Genomic DNA, 23,859 nt, shown 5'->3' with positions numbered 1-23,859 from the left:
CACCTATGAGTCTCTATCTCACCTAAGGGAGAGCCGTCAATCTATCCTGAATATCAATCACCTCTAGAGAAATTAAGATTATTACCTCTGTTTCCGGCTGACCTTAACCCTAACTCCTCTCTATGTAACCTAAATTCAGCTTTTAGGCAGTCCTTGCACTAAATCACAACCAGTTTAACCTAACTTTATAAATGTTAATCATAGATCACAGACTGTTGCCAAGCTTGATGATTAAAATGGAAACTACCCTATACGGGAGGATTAAGATTCAGGTTCTTAAGTAAGAAGTTTATCAAAACTCAAATCAACTAACTTCTGTTCAGTTGTCAGTTAAATGCAAAACTGGAATACCACAAAAAGAAGATATTTTCATATCATCATTCCTAACATTAAAAACAGATTAGATTACCATGTGTTCGCCTATATCAAAATAATGGATTTAGTGGCAGTAGGCATGGTTTCAAGAGTAGGATGTAGCTTTTCATTCATATGTAAATGATTTTCTCACAATTCACTGTTTTAATGTCCAGTGTATCTTTAATACACTTAGGTGTTTATGTTCCTAGGATTTGCATGAGTGGGTCATTAAGAGACCAACGACCTTTATTAGTATATCCGTAAACAATGTTTTTCTGTTTCTATTAGTTTTTTTAGTTTTAGAAGGAAAAAAATAAGCAACTTCTTGAAAGAATTCAGGTGCTTTTCTCCTATATTTCCTAACTTTTATACACTGCTAAATGAAATGAGGAGAGATCCACATCAGTTATCTTACCTTTGAATGTAAGCATAGAAAAACTGAAGCATGCAGACTTCCAGAGAAAGATGTTTCTATAAACAAAAGAAATCAGTTTTATAGTGAAGAAAAATGCTGCCTCTCCTTTTCATAGTTGCAACTACTCTGTATTTTACTGCCAATTTTAAATTAAAAAATGAAAAGCAAACAAAATCAAACACTAGGTTGTCATAAAAACCACGCAGCTCTCTTCCATGTAGTAGGGAAAACACAGAACAAAAGCTATTTAAAAAGTTGAAAATGGACAGAAGAAATCAAACTATTCTCAGTCCCCCGCCACAATCCCACAGCCGAAGTTGATACCCCAGTCATTACTTTTAATGATCCATTCACTCTGTAAGCGTCAACACTATTTTTATTTTAATCAGCCTATGCTTGGCTGGGGCTATCAGAATTAGGTTGAAATTTTTTATGAAATGGGAATTTAAGTCTATTTTACCACACGTTTCTGTTAAATTAGTGTAGTTGTCCCAAATTTGAAGTAACTCCTAACAGCCTAAAATGTAATCTTTAACTAAAGGTAGTGCTGAGTGTAACATATAATAAAAAGAACACAACTGTCCTTAAAAATCAGTAACTGGCAAGAAAATAATACTGATGTCCACTAAAATTTACCAATTCATTACTTTTAGTATGAACTATTCCCTTGAAAACTTCCCCTTTTACCATATAAAGAAAAATTCAGAATTCAGTATATTGAGAGCAGGGGGCGCAGCAGGTGAGAGGTGTAGAATTTGCTCTTATTTGTTTTTATATCCTTCACACTTAGCCCAATATCTCGGGCACAAGTAGATGCTCAAAATATTATGCTGAATTGAGCTTTCACATGCAAATTTAAAATCCTATCACAAATGCCCCAGAGGTGATTTCAGAACAGTAAGGAAATTGTTAAAAAGTTAATAGGAGGATTAATCTCCAAAACATACAAGCAACTCATGCAGCTCAATATCAAAAAAACAAACAACCCAATCCAAAAATGGGCAGAAGACCTAAATAGACATTTCTCCAAAGAAGACGTACAGATTGCCAACAAACACATGAAAGAATGCTCAACATCATTAATCATTAGAGAAATGCAAATCAAAACTACAATGAGATATCATCTCACACCCGTCAGAATGGCCATCATCAAAAAATCTAGAAACAATAAATGCTGGAGAGGGTGTGGAGAAAAGGGAACCCTCTTGCACTGTTGGTGGGAATGTAAATTGATACAGCCATTATGGAGAACAGTATGGAGTTTCCTTAAAAAAACTAAAAATAGAACTATGATACAACCCAGCAAACCCACTACTGGACATATACCCTGAGAAAACTATAATTCAAAAAGAGTCATGTACCAAAATGTTCATTGCAGCTCTATTTACAATAGCCAGGACATGGAAGCAACCTAAGTGTCCACCAACAGATGAATGGATAAAGAAGATGTGGCACATATATACAATGGAATATTACTCAGCCATAAAAAGGAACGAAACTGAGTTATTTGTAGTGAGGTGGATGGACCTAGAGACTGTCATACAGAATGAAGTAAGTCAGAAGGAGAAAAACAAATACCGTATGCTAACACATATACATACAATCTAAGAAAAAGAAACAAATGTCATGAAGAACCTAGGGGTAAGACGGGAATAAAGACACAGACCTACTGGAGAATGGACTTGAGGATATGGGGATGGGGAAGGGTAAGCTGTGACAAAGTGAGAGAGTGGCATGGACATATATACACTACCAATCGTAAAATAGATAGCTAGTGGGAAGCAGCCGCATAGCACAGGGAGATCAGCTCGGTGCTTTGTGACCACCTAGAGGGGTGGGATAGGGAGGGTGGGAGGGAGGGAGACGCAAGAGGGAAGAGATATGGGAACATATGTATATGTATAACTGATTCACTTTGTTATAAAGCAGAAACTAACACACCATTGTAAAGCAATTATACTCCAATAAAGATGTTAAAAATAAATAAATAAAATAAAATAAAAATAAACTCATGGTAGGAAAAAAAAAGTTAATAAGGACGCTGGCTATTCACACACACAAGTAATACACTCTTCAGGCAACAGAAAAAATAATATTTTCAGGTATGTGTAATAATTCTTTTAAGGAAGTGATTAGGTCTATTTTGCCTTGGCTTAAAATTTAATGTTTTCAGTTGGTAAATATTTTTTAAGAAAATAGGACCGCTTAGTGTTCTGGAACAAAGATCAAAAAAAGTAGAGAAGTCCATAACTTTAGTTATTTGTAGACTTTTATGTCTGCCTAGCTAGAGACAATGCACTGTGAATGTAGAGACTCCGTTATTCATTTTTTGGTAGCCCCTGCACAGCACAGTTTGTACATGGTCAAGAAATGACACTGACTAGAACTAAGGTTATGGCAAAATGTGGGGAGTTTACAGACTTGAGACATTCATTCTGAAGAGAATGCAGTAGAAGCTGTGAAAAAGGCAACAACTGAGGTAAACAGACCTTGGGCTCTGGCTTCTGTGCTCTTCCTTTACATGACCAGAAAAATCTCACCTAAGAATTTGGTGCCACAGCCCCTAACTGCCTTAGACGTACATCTGGAGAGCTACGAGCAGTGAACTGCTCTTCACTGGCCATAGGGATGATCACACAGCAAGTCACTGCAGATACTGAGAACTGTTTTTATTAGGGTGATTCGAGGAACACATGCAGTCATTTCTGCAATCCTTTTAAATAAAAGGATGTATTGTACAAAAAATATCTTACCTACCAGGGTCATTTCTGAAATACAACTGTCAACAAATCAAAGTTCTTCTTACCTTGTCCTTGGCTATGGCTGGGGGCTGCTTTAGAACTTCCTTCACCGTCTGTATGACAGTTTCTGCTCTCATGACACTGATTGAACGAACCAATTCTACTAGTAAAAGCTGTTCTTCACTGGCTGCAGGAATAACCTGGAGAACACATCATTGTATTCACTTATGTACGTGTATATTTAAGTCTTTTAAGACACATCACAGAATCAAGAGAATATTTTTTGGCCTCTTCTTTAGGTAAAATTTCTTTTTTTATCCATATAATACCTGTACCTCATTTCAAAAAATCAAATAGGACAACAAGCCTTTTAAGACAAAATAGCAGTGCCCTCGCACTTCTCATGCCCCAAAGCAACAATGCTCAGCTCTTAGCTCTTTTCTATCATTTCTGAGTAATATACACTCTTATTACTTTTCCTACTTCACAGTATTTTCTTTAATTTTACACATCATCTACTGACTTCCTACTTTAGAAGACAAAGGTTTAGCTCTCTTACACTTTTCTCCCTATCCTCCCAACGTAGTTACATCATAACTTCATTTAAATCAACACCTACGGTTCACATGACTACTTATGGTTATGCTGTGTATTATCACTGCATGTCTTTTCTTGTATGACTTTTTGTTTTCCCTAAACTGTTTTCTTTTGCCAATCTTTAAAATTGTTTTCATTATTCATTCCAATGATAAGATTCAACGAGTCTAGATTAATAAAATAATTTGCCTCAAAGAAATATAATTGTTTTTAATTTAATTTTTTAAGGACTTCCACAAAGAAACACTGGATATGATGAACTATGTATGCGCTTTCATTCATTTCAGAGTTGTTTATGATATGAAGAATTATTTATGCATATTTTGTATATAAATTTCCTCTTTGCACTAAAATCATGATGAAAAAATAAAAGATGTATGAATAATTGTATATCAACCAGCAGATGGATGAAATAAATGAATATACATCAAAGGAATACAATACCCGTATTCATAATATCTTATATGTAAATGTGTTTAAAATTCTGATAGTATATACAAGAAAACATGGTTATCATTAAGCAGTATGACTTCAGTTGGATTTTTCTACCTTTATAAAAAAACTTCCTTAATTGTCACAATGTGTTTAATAGAAGTGTGTGTGCACATACACGTGCATTTGTGTGTTTGCACTATTTTTGTTTGCTTGGTTTTCTCTATCACATGTTCATCCACAAACATGCCAAAGACGGTAAATGTCCTGTAATTGCGTATTCAAAAACATCAGATAATTAATCTCTCTACCTTCTACTTGGGTTGGTACTCTCTAGGCTTGCTATACAGTATCATCTTGATATCTCTCCTGTGGCCATCAGTCTTAAAGATTCCTTTTCCTTTTCTTCTGTGTCGGAACTCCTATTTCTTGGACCCCACGTTGCCTTCTCTCTTGTTTTTTTCCTCCTCTGGTGGAGATACATCTTACAATAGCTGAGAAAGGGTGAACTGATCACAATTTTTTTGTTTTTTTGAGACATTTCATGGTCAAAACTCACTTGAGTGACAGTTTGGCTCGGTTAGAATTATAGATTGAAACTAATTTTCCCATCATAATTTCTAGTGCTGCTGTTGACAAGTCATATCATTATTCCATTGAATATGACCAGTATTTTCTCTTTAGAAGACTGTCAGATCTTTTTTTAAAATTTCTTTTTTATTTTTATTTATTTACTTTTTTGCGGTACGTGGGCCTCTCACTGCTGTGGCCTCTCGCCTTGCGGAGCACAGGCTCCGGACGCGCAGGTTCAGCGGCCATGGCTCACGGGCCCAGCCGCTCCGCGGCATGTGGGATCCTCCTGGACCGGGGCACGAACCCGTGTCCCCTGCATCGGCAGGTGGACTCTCAACCACTGCACCACCAGGGAAGCCCCTGTAAGATCTCCTTTTTATCTTCAGTGTTTTGAAATTACTTGCTGATCTTTGTGTAGACATATCTCTTTTTACAGTGCCTGCAGCAACTCATTTCCTTCATTTCTGCGGGATTTCCTTGTACTATTTCTTAGATACTTTTCCTCCTTCATTTTTTCTATTCCTTCTTTCTTCAAAAAGATCTTGAGCCTGCGGTATCATTTCCGTAATTTTTAAATCTCCTTTCACCTATTTTCCATATCTCTAAATTTACATTCTATATTTGGTATTTATCTACTTTCACTTTCCAACCCTTATAACTGATTTTGTTTTGCTTCTGCTATAAAATTTTTTAACATTCAAGATAATTTAAAAATTTTGCAATAGTCTTTCTTATAATCTCTTCTTATTTCATGGATGCAATATGGTTTACCTCTTGAAGGACATTACTATTATTTACATTTTCTTCTGTTACATGCATTGTTTCTTTTGACTTTCTCTATTTAGTTGTTTTGGTCTTTGTCTAATTTTTTGGGACTTTCTTCATATGAGTTGGCTCTCTATCAATTTTAAATGTGAGTAATAATAATACAACTATATATATATATTTACAGAGTGCTTATTAAGTGCTGTGCATTGGTAAGTGCCACATATATATTTTTCCTTCTTCCCTTCCTCCCTCTCTCTCTCTCTCACTTTCTTTCTGATTCTCACAACCCCATGAAGTAGTACTGCTACCCTGAAGAAGTCATATAGTTAGTGAGTGGGGAAGTCAATATTGGAACCCCAGAGATCTGGTTTCAAAGTCTGCGCTCTTAACAACTATGCTACTATTGCCTTTCAAAAAGAAAGTAAAACATGATGGGAACTCAAGCATTTGTGCACAGGACTACTGGATAGGTGGGCCTTCCTGTGTGGTGATAGCAGCCTAGTTTGTTTTTGCTAGGAGACTCAAAAACTTCAGTAGCTATAGATCTTTTTTCTTGGTCAGGTCATTTTCCTAGAGAGGAATCCTCCAAACTGCTACCTGAGGGACATAGTAACTTCCTGTCATCTCACTGGGGTGAGGGTGATTCCCATTTTTCAAAATGTAGACTTTTGAATGCTGGTTTCAGCATGAAGTCTAATTTCTACTTGTGTCAACCTTATGTCCTTGGGTCAAGAGCCCCTCTTTTTTTTTTTTAATTAATTATTAATTTTTGGTTGCGTTGGGTCTTTGTTGCTGCGAGCAGGCTTTCTCTAGTTGTGGTGAGCGGGCGCTACTCTTCATTGCGGTGCACGGGCTTCTCATTGCAGTGATTTCTCTTGTTGTGGAGCCCGGGCTCTAGGCGTGTGGGCATCAGTAGTTGCGGTGCGTGGGCTCAGTAGTTGTGGCTCGTGGGCTCTAGAATACAGGCTCGGTAGTTGTAGCGCACGGGTTTAGTTGCTCTGCAGCATGTGGGATCTTTCCGGACCAGGGCTCGAACCCATGTCCCCTGCATTGGCAGGTGGATTCTTAACCACTGCACCACCAGGTAAGCCCAAGAGCCTCTCTCGATAAACTCTTCACATAGTAAACTTGACTCCAGTCTCCTGATGGGATAGGGTAAGAGAAGTGGGTGGTTGGTTGCTTGGGTTGGGAAAAAGGGATCTATAAACTCTCAATCAGTCCTCCAGATTTCAGCCCCATCCTAACTCTCTGCCTTTAAGAAGTACCTGATACTTCTACTTCCAGAAACTGTCTATAGTTTTTACAGTGGGAATTGAACCCCTTCTTGCAGCAACTTAGTAGAGCAGAGAAGCTGATACTGATATCTAAGTCAATTACAACTCAGACATGTGTTTTTCATCTTGCAAAATTCTGTTGACTCTTATTTTTTTGTGGTGACCTCTCCCAATTTCTTTGTCATTGTGGGTTTTGCCATTAAAAATTTTTTTACTCTCATTTTTGGGAAGAAAGCAGAGAAAAATGCATGTGTTCAATATGCCATATTAAACCACGTGTGCTTGACTGATTTTAAATAGTCTAGGATCTCAGTTCTGGCCAATGTAATATCTACTACTGAATCCTCACATGCAAAATGTCATATAAGTGGGAATGTTTATTTTTATTACTTTAGATATGTCAGCCTATATGTAGTGTGAAATCAGCACAAAAATAAGATTAGAAACCTTTAGCTGGACAAATCATATATCTTATGGGAACATAAATTATTTAATAGCCTTAGTATTCTAATGAGTTAGTATTTATATCCAATATAGAACACTTTTTTGAGCTTTTTTTCTTTTCAGATTAAAAAAATTTATTAATTTCATTTATTTTTGGCTGCATCGGGTCTTAGCGGTGGCACGTGGGATCTTTTTGTTGCGGCACGCAGGCTCCTCTCTAGTTGTGGCACGCGGGTTTCTCTCTAGTCGTGGCGCATGGGTTTCTCTCTAGTCGTGGTGCACGGGCTCCAGAGCATGTGAACTCTGTAGTTGCGGCATATGGGTTCTCTGGTTGTGGTGCGCAGGCTTAGTTGCCCTGCGGCATGTGGGATCTTAGTTCCCCAACCAGGGATCGAACCCGCATCCCGTGCATTGGAAGGTGGATTCTTAACCACTGGACCACCAGTGAAGTCCAAGAACACTTTTTTGAGCTTTCATACCCACAAAGCAACAAAATTTTCACATACATAATCCAAAGACAACATATGAATTACATTTAGAAATGATTTAAGAGGTCACGTTGTAACGAAAAACTAGTCAAGATGAAAATTTCTCTCTTCTTGCCCTGTACCCTGAATGACTATCATTTAAAAAACACATTGCATTATATTACCATTTCTATGTAAAATACAGCTACAGTTTTAATATTACATTAATTACCTGTCTTCACATAAAATATCTTTTATATTTATTTAAGAAATTTAGGCAATATATCATTATCTAAACCTGTACACAAACTCGTTGCCTTTCTACCACCCACCCTATCCCAGCCCCACTGCAACTAATGGAGAATTGAAAATCAGCATGTGCTCACCATATGCTTACCAAATGAAAAGACAAATACATACCTTGGTCCTAGTGGTGGCTTTGTTCTGTCTTCTTTCATTCCATACAAAGGCGATGGCAGCCATAAAGTGAACACCATGATTCATTGAAATGGGCCCCAATAATTCTAGGATCTGCTGTCTCAAGTTCTACAAAAATTTAAGCAAATGACAAGTGAATTAAAAATTATGGAAGCATTAATAACTGGACTGCACTTTTAGTTTTTCTTGAAATAATATACAGAACTTGTATGTTTTACTACCTACATAATGGTAGAGGAAACTTTAATAGTGTTAAGAGATGCAACCATGGTCATTTTAATTCAAAAGGAAAAAAAAAACCCTATAATAGTTTAATCCAAACATCAGGACTTAAATACAATTTTCTAATGATTTCTACCCTTCCCCCGCAGTGCCCGGTGTGCTCCCATGACTCCCAGATCTAGGAAGTCAGGTCTAGGAGCAAGATGAGGTAATTGAGGGATATCAATTTGACAACCTGCCATAGCCTAACATGCTTTTAAACATTCACGTAATTTCCCTCTAAATATAAAGTAGAAAATTTGGAAAATACCTAAGAGTATAAGAAGAAAAACACTTTTATTAAATCAACGATTAACCTCATCATATTAAGATAATCAGTATTAACACGTGAATTTTCTTTATTCCTTTTTCTGCAGATAAATTTTTTTTACATAATTAGAAATACAATATTTGTTTAATTATGTAACATCCCTGTTCCACTAAACTTTTAAGCACTTTCCATCCACTAAGAATTCTTCAAAACCACGACATTAGTGGCTCCATAATATATAACACTGAACAGATAATTTATTTAGTCATTTCCTTATTGTTTAGGATCTCTCTTTTTTCTGCCATTAGATAAGGCTATAATAAATATTTTATGTATATATTTACATAATTTTGATTACCTCAGAATTCATTACTAAAGTAGATTACTAGGTCAAAGACTATGAAACTTAAAGATCTCTGTACATATTGCTAAACTGTTTTCCAGGAGAGATTTGCATATTAAAATGTCAGCTTGAAATGTCCTAAAAAAAGGAACAAAGTTATAACATGTATGAATGAACCTCAAAAATATTATGTCACATGAAAGAAACTAGATACAAAAGACCAAATAATGTATAATTCCATTTACAGGAAATGGCCTGTAAGTGGTAAAAGCAAATCGATGTACAGAAAACAGATTAGTGGTTGATTGTGGTTCGGGATGGGAACCGAGGGCTGCAGATGGGCAGGAGGCCTCTCTCTGTGGTGAGGGGTGCGCTCAAACGTTAGGTTGTGGAGACAGTACTACAGCTCTGTACATTTACTAAAAAACAAAACAAAACAAACACAAACATTGAATTATGTATGCTTAAAAAGGGTGAATTTTGTGTTATGTCACCTCAATAAAATGGCTAAAAAAATTACTTGATAACTAATTACACAATCCATGCAGAGAATCATAAATACTACTCAAATTATTCACAAATTCAGAACATAATCTTTGGGAGAATCCTCAAATAGCCTCTTGAGCGCCAAGGGTGAAGTGTGAATCATCTAACCTTTGTGGCTCCAAGATTGATAGTGGTAACAGAGGCGGATGCAGCAATGGGTATCTTTTCCGAAGAATCGGCCTGATGCAGTGCGCTCCAAAGCAGTGTCACAGAGGACATGATCATGTGAAGGATCGAGAGGATTCCACTGCGGGCTTCGAACAGGTGTTTCTGGTCTACATTGACCAAAAGCTATTGAAGTTGGGGGAAGAAAATGTATCACTTCCTGAGGATTACAAATGGGACTTATTAGGCCTCATAATCTTTAAAAAGCAGTCAAATATTTGTGCAGTCTTACTTGGTGATACTGGGTAGTGGGGTCCAACAAACAGTAGTGGATAATGGCTGTGATCCCTTCCAAAAGGGTAAGAATCATATCTGGTGGAATAATTGATGCCATCCACAGAGGCCTGAAATAAAATGCATCCATTTGAACACAAGTTCTGTGAAAGAGAAGTTTGTGTTTTATCAGTAGTAAATGTCCAGCATGTGACAGGCACACAGTAAGTGCTCAATAAATATTATATAAATAAATAACTAAGTGACGAAATTAGGAGCTTTTATATCCTCATCTAATAAAATAAGTGAGTCACATTAAATGTACTAAAGTTCTTTTTGGATAATAAATTCTACACAAAATAAATACAGCCAGTAAATCTCTAGCAACCATGTAATGGCAGGCATATCAATATTAAAGGATACAGGCAGTTTTCTTATATTTTATATCTAGTACCTGAGATTATACAGGAGATAAACCAGACACTAGTCTATTAAACATCTGGGTAATTTTGACAGATTAATTTTGAACATGGCCTGGGGATACAGATAAAATTCGCCACCAAACTGAAAATCCTGAATGAGAAGTAAAATCAGATGGGAAAAGATTTGTCATTTTAAATTAATTTTAGTGTGAAATTAATTTGCACTTAGATAAAGATATCAGATAAAACCTGGGAAACCCTTTGCTGAGCTTTCTATTACTTTTGCCAGCTCTGTTAAGAGCATCAAAATTAATTTCAGCTCTTAGGAGAAAAAAGTCCTGTTTATATATTCCTTGTTTTCCACTCCTGATTCTTTTGTTGATACTCTTCCTCAATGTTCTTTATGAAAATAAGATACTGTTTGTAACCTAATGATAACCACTGATTTACTTCCCCAAACTGCAACTGACTTACTAGATGATTAAGCAGTAATATATGTAAAAAATGTTAATAATGACAAAATTAAAAATCAACCCTTACCTACTATCAGATAATCCTGTTTCATATTTGTACTGTTGAATTAGGTTATCTAGATTTCTGCAAAGCTGTAGTGTCACAGAAACAACCACTCTCTGTAGAACTTTTCCCATGTAAGGCAGAGTAGATGTGATTAAACCAATCCATTGTGGGTGCATCTTACAAGCACAGTGCTGATGTAAAGCTCGTATCACCGCACAGAGGAACATGCCTTGAGATGTGATTGGCTGGGCATGCAAATACTGAAGAGAAGTCATGGGCTGATGGGGATTGATGTGTTCCAGATCAGATACCACAAAATCAAAACCTGTTTCATTCTCTTCAGGGATAGTCATTACCCTGTGTTCTAGAACAATGAGCCTCTGAAGCACTTTAAGAAGCTGTGACTGGAGTGTGCTGCCGTTGTCAAATTCATCTTCTGAGAAATTGATCAGGCTGTCCTCTGAGAAACCTTCTTCCACAGCAACCATGTTCTTACCTGCCATCTTTTCACTGTGCCATTTCTGTGCACTAAAGATAGACGACAGCAAACAGTGAAGAATCACTTTCTGAACTTTGCACTTAGATAACATATCAGAGATAAAACTAGGGAAACCTTTCGCAGAGCTTTCGATGACTTTTGCCAGCTCAGTAAAGAGGAGTGTCAAAATTTCGATGCTCATCATCTGCATGTTTCGATTGCCTATTAAATCTTGTGACGTGACCTTGACATGAGTTGGGTAATGGCTACGCATATAATATAAGCAGAGGGAAATAAGGATTTCTATGTACATAGAACTCCGGAAATTATGATTCGAGTCCACAGGAATGTGACTATAAAAATCTTTGCCCATAACAGAAATCCGGTGTCTGGCCAATAGGTTCTGAAGCAGAGACAGCTGAGGAGTATATGCATTATTTACACTCGTGGTTGAAATGGCGTTTACAAAAGCAATGGGGTTAGTTTTCAAGATGGCCTTGATGGCAGAAAAAGCATACAGAGTCCTTGATGAATCATACAACTGCAGATACAAAAGCACATGTTGATAGAGTGGATGGATGTTGAAATTGGGAGATCTCCGTGAACCTGGAGAACCCATGTCACTCTCAATTTCGGAAATCTCTCCCTCTCCACAGCTATACCAGTTCTCTAAATCCAGACCATCACTAAAGAAAACACTGGTTTGTTTGAGTTTCTCACTTGAAGTTTTCTTCTTGTCATCATCCTTTTTTCTGGCAAGTTTTACTTTAGGTTTTGCTCCTGGTTGTTTACCTGACTCCTTAACAATTGTTTCTTTCTCTGAGACTTTTTCTGATAATTTTTCTTTGAAGCTGAACTGAATACTGCTGTGACTTCTCTGTCTAGATCTGGTTTCTGTAGCAGCAACAGAAGAGTCATGGAGAATCTGTGTGGTTCCTGAAATACAAGGTGAGGAGCTATTTCTGGAGATTCCATTTGGCACACACTCACAGCCTTCCTCTGCAGACACAGACAAAAACTGAGAATTTCCGTTACTCGGCAAAGCAATCTGACTCTGCTGAGCGGACTGGTCTTCACTTTTAATCATCTCCTCACCCGGATCTACATCGTTGTCCTTTGGGGGCATATCTTCAATTTCTAACTGAGATGGCACTGACGCAGATTCTGCTTCGAGGCCACTTACGACTTTACATATCAGGTCAAAGACGACCTGCTGAACATCATCATCTGGGGAGCCTGCGTTTGGCATCTGGGAATCCTCTTGTGCATTCACGTTTTCAGGATCAACTTCGTAACTCAAGTTGTCCCCACCAGAGGACTGAGAACATCCAGAGTCAGAACTCTGAAGTATTTCTATCTGTTGGTCTGGAAGATCAAAATCAGATACAACCATTGGAATTGTCTCACTGCTGGTACTTAGAAGGGACAGTCTGTCACTTAATGGATTAACAGTAAGACTGAAGTTCTCTATTTCATCCATGGTAAGCGTCTTTTCACCATTTCCTTTCGATGCAATGAGTTGTACTTGGCTTACTGGCATATGAGAAAAAGAGTAAAGGAAAAATATAAAATATATTAAAATAACTGAAATGTAGACTGAACAAGATTTTTAATCATTACTTTCATTACCTCCTTGTATTTTCCTATTAAAATATTTATTAATATGCTAGACTTAAGTTAGAAAATTATGTAGATGACCATTAACTAGAATTTAATAGACAATTCAATACTAGAAGGCCTATTATTCAACTGAATTAAACAAAACAGCACATTTAACAGATAAAATATAAAACTTTGCCCTTATCCCCAAATACGACATCCTTTTAAAATCATTTAGTATATAGTTAATATATAAATACATAATCTTCTTGATTTTAATAAAATTCAACAAGCATTTATGAATTATATAGTTTGAGTAAGGCCCTAAACCAGGACAGGAGGGTGAGGTAAGGAAAAGACATCACTGTTCTCTCTAAGAAGTTTAAAACTAGCAGGGCATCACAAACATCCATTTCGGTACTTTTGTGGGGACATTCTTTTAGAGAGGCTTAGTTCCATGCAAGCAGTGCAAAATCAGATGCTTCAAATTTAGGAAAAGCATCATGACACCACAGGTGAGGTCTGAGAATGATCTCAGAGGACAGATGAGAATTCAGCTGACAGGCAGGAACTATGGCAGGCAAAGCGCTAACACAAGAGTTCTGGCAATAAGCAGGGTAGAGCATGTTCTTAGAAGATTCAGGGGAAGCAGTGGAAAGGTAGTTAGAGAAAGGAACCAAGGCTCTGTAGAAACACACTAAAGATGAAGTAGGAGCACGACAGTTTAGTTCTAGCTTAACCACTTACCAGCTGTGGGACTTTGAGAAAGCCACAGCCTTCTAAGCATCAGCTTCCTGCTCGGTCAAATGACCTTTCATTACTGACCTCCCAGGATTATTTGACAAGAGATACAAATGAAATATTGAGTCCTTTGTCCCTAAGGTATATTAACCTAAGGGGGCCATTATCAGTGTATTACAGAGGGTATCATTTGGCAATTTGTGAAGTGTGGACTTTATTCTAGCAATAGAGAATATTTATCAAACACACTAGTCTCCGCACTAAATATGTCACAAACATTACTATATCTGACATTCACAATGAAGCCCTGAGAGATGGGTATTATCATTCCTATTTTACAGATGAGGAAAATGATGCATGAAATATAAAGTGCATTATAAGCTTACTAAAGATTCCCAGTGAAGTATCTACAGAGCCTTGCAGGGCCAGGATTATAAACTCTAAAGGTTATTTATTAATACTGAAGAATGTTTCTGACCAGAGCTGGGCTGAGTCCTCCCCTGAAAGAAGCAACTGATAACAGACATCTAAGTCCCCTGTGATGGTCACTGATAAGGTACATACTGACACAGCCCACGTGAGCACTGCTAGTCCATGAGGAGGGGAGAAAATCAGCGCAGGGAGAAATTCTCACGTTTGGTTCTCCTGACAATCACTGTTGTGTCCGCCTTTCATTTTATTTTAATAATTTAATTCTAAATAAAGTTGTTCTACTTCCGTGTGATATTCACCATTATTGCAGGAAAAGTTTTGCATGAAATGCTTGTCATTCTCTTCTCCGGGATAACAGGGGGCCTTATTCCAATAACGTTCTGCTTGTACCCGCTGCACTGAGACCCTCTGAGTTTTGGGATGAAGCAAGAGCAATAGCAGTGGTTCCAAAACTCTTGCAATATCATGTCTTTGCAGGACTTGGTTCAGCCAGGCTTGTCCCACAGAGCTGGTGGAACCATCGAGACTGTTAAGGCTATCTAACATGATGAACAGTGACCTACAATAAACACCAATAATTAAAACAAAGAGCAAAATACCTACTTTAATTTTAACATTCTAATTTTTCTAAAATTAACATTACGATAAGTTGTGTTTCTTGCTTTGAATTAACTATTTTAAAGTAATCATACTTCAGAATAACTTTTGACCACAGTATTTTAATAATCTTAATCCCCAGTCTCAGTAGATACAATAAGAAAGGAGAAATAGTTTTTTCTCTTTTCTTGTGTTTTTTGAAATTTCACAAGCATACATTACTTTTAAAAGAAAAATACTAAAAAACAGAAAAAAAACCCCTTAGACAATTAGTCTTGTTTTAGCAACATATTACTGTTCACATCACCAAATACTGAACCGTCTGCAAGTCAACACTACTTTCAAGTTGGTCTGTGCCCCACTGCTCCCATTCTCTTTACCATTTGAAAGCGATGTGCTTAATTCAAGGAAAGACCTTCTGTGAAAGGTGTGGAGGTATAGTTTGGAATCAGACAACCTAAGATTCAAATCTGGGCCATCCACTTCACCTCGTGTATAACGATCTTGGGCAAATCACTTAACTTCACTGGGGCCTTCACTGCCTCACGTGATGAGGACAGGCGGTCATTAAATTACAGATGGTATTTGTAAAGCACCTAGGCCCAGGGACCAGTTCATTACAGGGGTTCAACAGCAGACCGTTTTAAAATGGTGATGCTGCGTGAAATCACCAGCTGAAATAACATCCAGTAGAGTCCACATCTGATCCTGAGTGGGGCTTCAGTGTAGTTAGATTTGGGGCCACCTCTATGAGACTTGCTGGTGAGACTGCTATCTATGCCAATGTATGTAAATTTACCTATAAATGGCATCTCCTTGTAAGTTACTGCAAATCTCATATTTGGGGTATGGGTCATCTATGTAGTCTAGACAAACTCTCAGGCAGTTAACTACAGATTGTTTTAATCCATGGAAGCGCTTTGTCAGTATTTTTGCTGTAGATTTTAAGGTCTGGTTCAGGCAGAAGACTGAGAATGATTACTAGAGAAACACTTATACAATCTACTGTTTATATGAAATTTCACTGAATGTGAACTCAAGCAGGCTGTATCTGTTGCTATAACCCTGACACCTAGAATGGCTCCTGGCACACAGAAGTAACTTGATGAAGTCATCCAATGAAAGGAAGGGGCACTGGGTGCTCCAGAGCATGAAAGGTGAAAATCTGTTAGATAAATGAAAATGCCATGCCTTTTAATACAGCTTAGATTTTAAAAAATAATTTATAAATTCTCTTTATAAAATCGCAAGTTGCTCTCTCCTATCCCTGCTCTCTCTCCCCTACCAAATAGGCCAGGGGATTCACGAAAAGAAACATTAAGATATCAGAATATAAAATGTAACCAACCTGTCAAAAGACCGTGCAAAAGATGAAGACTTATTTATATGGAGGTCCCTCGTCAGATGCCAAAGAACTGCAAATTTTGCGTGTGCTTCCATCCTTATTTTCTGAGGATGAATATGAGAGATTATTTTATTATTCTTTGAAGGTATTAAGTGATTTTAGTATGAACAAAGTAGTTATTTAAGACAGAGTATTATGTTGTATTATGTTCAATGTTCACAGAACTCCAACACCCGATGAAATAAGCTGTGTTTTTTATGGAAGTAGAAAAGTGGAAAATACTTAAATATATAAAGAAATATTAAACCTAAAGGATCATCTCATGCTGCCACATAAGTTATTATTTAGTTTAGGTAATCAGTTTACTAGATTATTTTATAACAGGGGATGGAAAAACCTAATAATGTGCATGTTATGATATTCTGAGTATAGGAAGCACTTTCCCCTTCATTTTAATATATAAGTACACAGTAGTCAAAACCAATTTTATGGCACTATATACTTTGCTTTGGCTCCCAGAAATTACACATTAATCCCAAATGAATTTATCAACACCTAAAAAGCTGGTTTATTAGATTAAAAATTTTAAGGACCTAAAAAAATTATTTCTACAAGAAAAATATTATATCATTTTTGGGATTATTTGGAAAAAATTAACTGTTAAGATAACAATGGATAGAATAATGGAAAAATAAATTATTTAGAAAGACCAGTATTTGGTATTAGATAATGAAAATGTGTTAATGGAAATCACATAGAAATTGTTCTTGGATTGAAAGAATCAATATTGTGAAAATGACTATACTACCCAAAGCAATCTACAGATTCAATGTAATCCTTACCAAATTACCAATGGCATTTTTTACGGAACTAGAACAAAAAATCTTAAAATTTGCATGGAGACACAAAAGACCCCAAATAGCCAAAGCAATCTTGAGGGGAAAAAAATGGAGCTGGAGGAATCAGACTCCCTGACTTCAGACTATACTACAAAGCTACAGTCATCAAGACAATATGGTACTGGCACAAAAACAGAAATATAGATCAATGGAACAGGATAGAAAGGCCAGAGATAAACCCACACACCTATGGTTAACTAATCTATGAGAAAGGAGGCAAGGATATACAATGGAGAAAAGACAGCCCCTTCAATAAGTGGTGCCGGGAAAACTGGACAGGTACATGTAAAAGAATGAAATTAGAACACTCCCTAACACTATACACAAAAATAAACTCAAAATGGATTAAAGACCTAAATGTAAGATCAGACACTTTAAAACTCTTAGAGGAAAACACAGGAAGAAGCCTCTATGACATAATTCACAGCAAGATCTTTTTTGACCCACCTCCTAGAGTAATGGAAATAATAAAAAAAATAAACAAATGGGACCTAATGAAACTTAAAAGCTTTTTCACAGCAAAGGAAACTATAAACAAGATGAAAAGACAACCCTCAGAATGGGAAAAAATATTTTCAAATAAACGAACGGACAAAGGATTAATCTCCAAAATATATAAACAGCTCATGCAGCTCAATATCAAAAAAACAAACAACCCCATCCAAAAATGGGCAGAAGACCTAAATGGACATCTCTCCAAAGAAGACATACAGATGGCCAAGAAGCACATGAAAAGCTGCTCACCATCACTAACCAATTAGAGAAATGCAAATCAAAACCACAATGAGGTATCACCTCACACCAGTTAGAATGGGCATCATCAGAAAATCTACAAGCAACAAATGCTGGAGAGGGTGTGGAGAAAAGGGAACCCTCTTGCACTGTTGGTGGGAATGTAAACTGATACAGCCACTATGGAGAACAGTATGGAGGTTCCTTAAAAAACTAAAAATAGAATTACCATATGACCCAGCAATCCCACTACTGGACATACACCCTGAGAAAATCGTAATTCAAAAAGACACATGCACCCCAGTGTTCACTGCAGCACTATTTACAATAGCCAGGTCATGGAAGCAACCTAAATGCCCATCGACAGACGAATGGATAAAGAAGATGTGGTACATATATACAATGGAATATCACTCAGCCATGAAAAGGAACGAAATTGGGTCATCTGCAGAGATGTGGATGGACCTAGAGACTGTTATAGAGAGTGAAGTCAGTTAGAAAGAGAAAAACAAATATTGTATATTAACACATATATGTGGAATCTAGAAAAATGGTATAGATGAACTGGTTTACAGGGCAGAAAGAGAGACACAGATGTAGAGAACAAACGTATGGACACCAAGGGGGAAAGTGGCGGGGGGGTGGTGGTGGTGGGATGAATTGGGAGATTGGGATTGACATGTATACACTGATGTGTATAAAATGGATAACTCATAAGAACCTGCTGTATAAAAAAAAATAAATAAAATTTTAAAAAAACAGAGAAAAAGAAACTGTAATATTCCAAAAATTTTATAGTCTTCCTCCAGCATTTGTGGAATCCTTCAAGTAAAAGACCCCTGAAATCAGGATTGCGACTGTCTAAACTGTTTGTGATAGGTTAGAGGAGCACCTGCTTTTTCTGTGGGCCTAATAAATGTTTTTCCAGTGAAGCCTGTGTTTGTACATCAACCAACAGAAACATGTAAATAAAAGTAAGTAATAACAGATAGTTTTTTCCATGGATATATCTTTATTCAGAGCTTAGTATTTCTTTAAAATGAAATGTTATACAAGTAAACAGGTGTATAATTTGTCCTAGATTTATACTTAATGTAAAGCAAATTACTGCACTGAAATACAAGGCTCTATTTAAAATTTTCTGAACAATTCTGAAAGAGTGTGTTGAAGTAAAATTAGAATTTTAACAGTTTTCTTGGCATAAGCTTTTCAGTCCTCTCATTTACTCCTTCATTTGCCAGGTCCCCCTGCCAAATGCTGCATTTACTCTACACAATGTCTTTTTGAACATAACCCATTCAATCTCACTAGCACTGAGAACTTTTCAAAATGAGGGCAATCCACTTCTAAAAGCTGTTCAATAAAATCTTCTTAAAATTAATGTTAGAGAGCAGATACAGGAAGACCACAAACTTCATTAAGTTACCCTGAACAGGTCAATCAGAATGATCGTTCTAGTTTCTTCTCAGGCCCAGTCATGACTCAGCCATCTTTACTCTAACTGACGTATGTATCACACTTCATATACATTAGGATACAAAATCCTTATTTTGGATGTTTATTATAAGGCAAATAATATAATCTCACATACTAACACTCTATAGCTTATAAATGTCATTTCACATATATTAGTTAATGTATCCACCAGTTTCATAACTGAGGCCACCGAATACATCTTTAAACAATCCAAGAACTTGGACCACCAACAACTTTAATCATCACTCCCCACAGGTGGTATCCTGAACCAAGAAATAAACCCAGCATTTGATTTTGGGTTCCTTGATTTTTCATATTACTGACGCTTATGTAAAGAACTTTCCTCTAAAAAGAATAGAACACATGTATTTTAAAGATTTGATGATCACTGAATGAATTCATATTATCTCTTATTCAGATACTAGATGAAATAATTTTCCTAGAGTTTCCTTAATTTACCTTTTAGTATAATACGAGCAGGAGGTAGGGTGGGCACAGGATAAGAAGAGAAGAATTTACCTTATCTTTATGGGTCAACTGCTGACTTATAACATCCTCACAGATGCTAGAAGAAGGAACCAAGTTATGTAATTGATAAAACAGTTCCACACTCTTCTGGTGGTGCTGAGGTGTCCCATCTCCCATCTGGTTCCACAATGTTAAAGCTACATGCTATTAAAAAAAGATGTAAAAGTCACAGTTACAAAATTGCAAATGGAAACTTATTTAACAGACATTTCCTATTAGGTACAAACAAGCCTCTGACTGCCAGACCTAGAAGGTCTTAATACTCATTATGCCACTGGAATGAGATTTAAAAGTGTAGCTTTCCATCTGTTCACTTTCTGGTCCAGGCTTTTAGAACCTCTTATGATAGTCCTTTAATTATATTTACCTTAAACAGCAGATATGTAATCACTTTTTACAGGGTCCAGATGAGACCCCATTTCACTATTTTAGAGATGTTTAGTAAAGTGATGCTAGAATATGTTATCTTTAAGAGGATATAAATCCCACATTGAAGGCACTGTAACGTTTACAGTTATATGCTGCAAAGTGAAATATAATTCATAGTCCAAATATGCAAACTACTTATAACGTACAAAATAGGTTGTATGTATTTCAGTGCTACATGTGTTAACACAGCACTTGATGATCTATGACAGCATTAATAAAAATGCAAGTCATCGGGGTTCACCACAACATTGTAGAACCCAACTCTAACCTAGCAGGAGGAACTATCTGGAGGGGCACAATAACTTGAAATTACATTAAAATTAAAAAAAAAATTTTATATATAAATAGTCTACCTGCTTAAGTCAAATATACTTGATGTTCTTTCTATGTAGAGGATATCATATGTACTGTTGTGACAGAGATCAAAGACTGCATATTTTTTGAATGACATCATACATCACAAATGATCATCAGACAATTCAGAGTCAGAAAACTTTTTCTGGGTGTTTTGGAGAGCTGAGGTTGCACTCTACGAGAAGCAAAAGTGTCACAACCACTTTATCTGGAAATACATTTTACTGTATAAATGAACTTTTCTCTCTACCCTAATACTCCCCTCATCCTTATCTTTTTTCTCCTCACAAAACTGGGGAGAAGACCGGCCAAGCAGCACTGATCAAGTGTGGTGTCTTTTCCTATATGGTATGATATTAAGAGGTGTTTAATTAAGCCTGATTATCTTCTTTAAAATCTCTGCTATGCAAATTAGCTCAAGTATCATCTTAGTCACGAATGTATTCCTTAGAGCTCACCTTGAAAAATTCAGTCTTCTCAGCTATATATCTCAGATTGCCCGGAGTGAGGGGAGGTCTAATAACCACAGCTACTCTTCCCTGGTTTGGACTTAAGGGTTGTGCAGGCTCCACACTGTTGATGTTTTCCCCAGTGACCATGGCCACCGACTGAGTCAATCCTACCAGATCCATCACTAGTGAAATCGCAGCGCTCTGCACACTGCAATCACTTGCTTGGAGGCAAGCGGTCATCAGCGTCTGGAGCCACAGTGGAGGCTGCACATGCTCCCAGTCTGAAACGAAAGCCGGAAGCCAACACGGTCCATCACACTGAACCTTTCACGCACACTCTATCTTCCAAGTTAATTTCAAAACACAAAGCACTTCTACCAAATAACTTTAGGCCTTGCTCAGTGAACAAAACCATGGTTTCTCACTTAGACTAGAGCTTCAAGAAAATAAAGCAGCAACAGGAATTTCATAAGAATTTTTTAATATGTATTTTTCTTATGCAAGTCATACAACCTATTTTCTGTCCTAAAAACAGTTTAGTAATCAATTAACATTATGTAGTACTCACTGTACTATGTGTGTGTACTATGTATGTGTGTGTGTGTATGTCTGTGTGTGTGTGTATATATATATATATATAAATAAAAATTTAAATGAAGGTAATCACATATGATGCTAGTCATAATAAAAGAAATCAGGAAATTTTCCAACATATCAATCTCCCCATAATGACAGTATTTCATTGAAAAAACATCTACAAATTAAAATAAAAGTTTTAAAAATTAAGAGGCTAAAAGAAATCCCAGTTTTAATATCTGAGCGTTCCTTAAAATAAAGGGGGAGGGGAAAGCATGCCGTAAAAAATATTTTTAAATAAATAAAACAGAGATGACCTTACCAGTCTCTGATTTTTCAGAACATAACTCTGAAGTATGGTTCCCCTCAGCAATGTAAACTGGGAAGCTTGAGCACTCCAGGAAGAGCTGACAGGCAGCAAGGAAGGCAGAAAGGTATTCTTTTGAAGTTTTCTGTTTACTTATGTTTCTCTCTTTTACACCACTATGGGAATCCCTGTCCCAGTCTGAAGTCTCTCCTAGCTCTCGACTAAGATCCCCTTGATGCTCTGTAGCCAAAGCCTGAGAGAAAGAGTTACTCTGAATGATGTAGAGGTTGATAAGTCTGGTGAGAAACTGTTGGACATACTCCAAGCAGCACTGCATTGCAGTTTTTTGCGCTGTCTTCCCACTTTGGGGTGCTGTCCCCTGAGTGACTAGGGAAGGGGGCTGGATGATAGTTTCTTCAGATCCCACAGTGGAGGCCGTTTCTGTTTCAGATGATGTGCTGCCAATTGGGATGGCAACTGCCTCTGGTCCCTCACTCAGTTCTCTGTCGATGTCATCAGTTCGGTCTGCTTGATATTGTATGAACTCAGTGAATCCACTCTCTGAGGAGCGACTACTTGGTGGATTTTCTCCATCTTCAAACACTTCAGTAGGATTTTCAAGAGAAACTGATAATACCTGGTAGAGTGTAAAAATAGCAGAAGGCTGAGTAACTAAATGTATTATATTAGAAATTAAAATTAAAAAGTCACATTTTGAAGGAAGTCAGCTTTAGATTTGACTTATTCACAACCTAATTCACATTTCACAACTTAATCTATACATATATATATATATATATATATATATGTTTTTTTTTTGTTTTGTTTTGTTTTTTGCGGTATGCGGGCCTCTCACTGTTGTGGCCTCTCCTGTTGCGGAGCACAGGCTCCGGACGCACAGGCTCAGCGGCCATGGCTCACGGGCCCAGCCACTCTGCGGCATGTGGGATCTTCCCAGACCAGGGCATGAGCCCGCATCCCCTGCATCAGCAGGTGGACTCTCAACCACCAGGGAAGCCCTAATCTATATATTTGGTTGAATCTTAAAAAAAGAGTTTCTACAATTGATTCACATATCTATGCTAATAGGAAATACTGATACGGTTCTAATTAATACATTAATATAAAGCTATTCAATAAATATTTATTATTTGCTATATGCATAACTTAAGCTTAGGTTCTTGAGGACAAAATACGTATATGTAAAACTCTCCAGGATCTACATCCTTGTTTTCAAACTGCTAATAATTTATTCAATCTACTTCATGAAATCACTTTCCTAATGTCTAAACAATGCATGGAATGCGACATGTAAGATTAAAAAAATGACATTTTAAAAACTAGAAATAGGGTAACCTTCAAAATGGCACAGAAGACATGGAGATCACCTTCCTCCCCACAAATGCATCAGAAATACATCTACATGTGGAACAACTCCTACAGAACACCTACTGAATGCTGGCAGGAGACCTCAGACCTCCCAAAAGGCAAGAAACCCCCCACGTACCTGGGTAGGGCAAAAGAAAGAATAAACAGAGACAAAAGAATAGGAACGGGACCTGCACCTCTGGGAGGGAGCTGTGAAGGAGGAAAGGTTTCCACACACTAGGAAGCCCCTTCGCGGGTGGAGACTGCGGGTGGCGGAGGGGGAAGCTTCAGGGCCGCGGA

At 37.1% G+C, this 23,859-nt stretch overlaps 1 protein-coding gene across 5 annotated transcripts in view; it reads right to left on the bottom strand.

Annotated features, from left to right (window-relative positions):
* DOP1A (DOP1 leucine zipper like protein A) overlaps nucleotides 1–23,859 on the bottom strand; it is a 110,661-nt gene that overhangs the window by 18,557 nt on the left and 68,245 nt on the right. For all 5 annotated transcript variants that reach the window (XM_079938758.1, XM_079938757.1, XM_079938760.1 and 2 more), the window contains 11 exons: nucleotides 22,207–22,828; nucleotides 21,315–21,589; nucleotides 20,065–20,217; nucleotides 16,442–16,542; nucleotides 14,796–15,055; nucleotides 11,268–13,257; nucleotides 10,325–10,436; nucleotides 10,036–10,218; nucleotides 8,489–8,614; nucleotides 3,579–3,713; nucleotides 773–828 (listed from right to left, as the gene is read on the bottom strand). In XM_079938758.1, coding sequence (XP_079794884.1) covers nucleotides 773–828; nucleotides 3,579–3,713; nucleotides 8,489–8,614; nucleotides 10,036–10,218; nucleotides 10,325–10,436; nucleotides 11,268–13,257; nucleotides 14,796–15,055; nucleotides 16,442–16,542; nucleotides 20,065–20,217; nucleotides 21,315–21,589; nucleotides 22,207–22,828 — 4,013 coding nt within the window. The remainder of the gene's footprint in view (nucleotides 1–772; nucleotides 829–3,578; nucleotides 3,714–8,488; nucleotides 8,615–10,035; nucleotides 10,219–10,324; nucleotides 10,437–11,267; nucleotides 13,258–14,795; nucleotides 15,056–16,441; nucleotides 16,543–20,064; nucleotides 20,218–21,314; nucleotides 21,590–22,206; nucleotides 22,829–23,859) is intronic.

Source organism: Stenella coeruleoalba (assembly GCF_951394435.1).
Source record: "Stenella coeruleoalba genome assembly, chromosome: 12".
Taxonomy (NCBI): domain Eukaryota; kingdom Metazoa; phylum Chordata; class Mammalia; order Artiodactyla; family Delphinidae; genus Stenella; species Stenella coeruleoalba.
The sequence above is the reverse complement of the archived record's forward strand: the minus strand, read 5'-3'. Positions and strand labels throughout refer to the sequence as shown.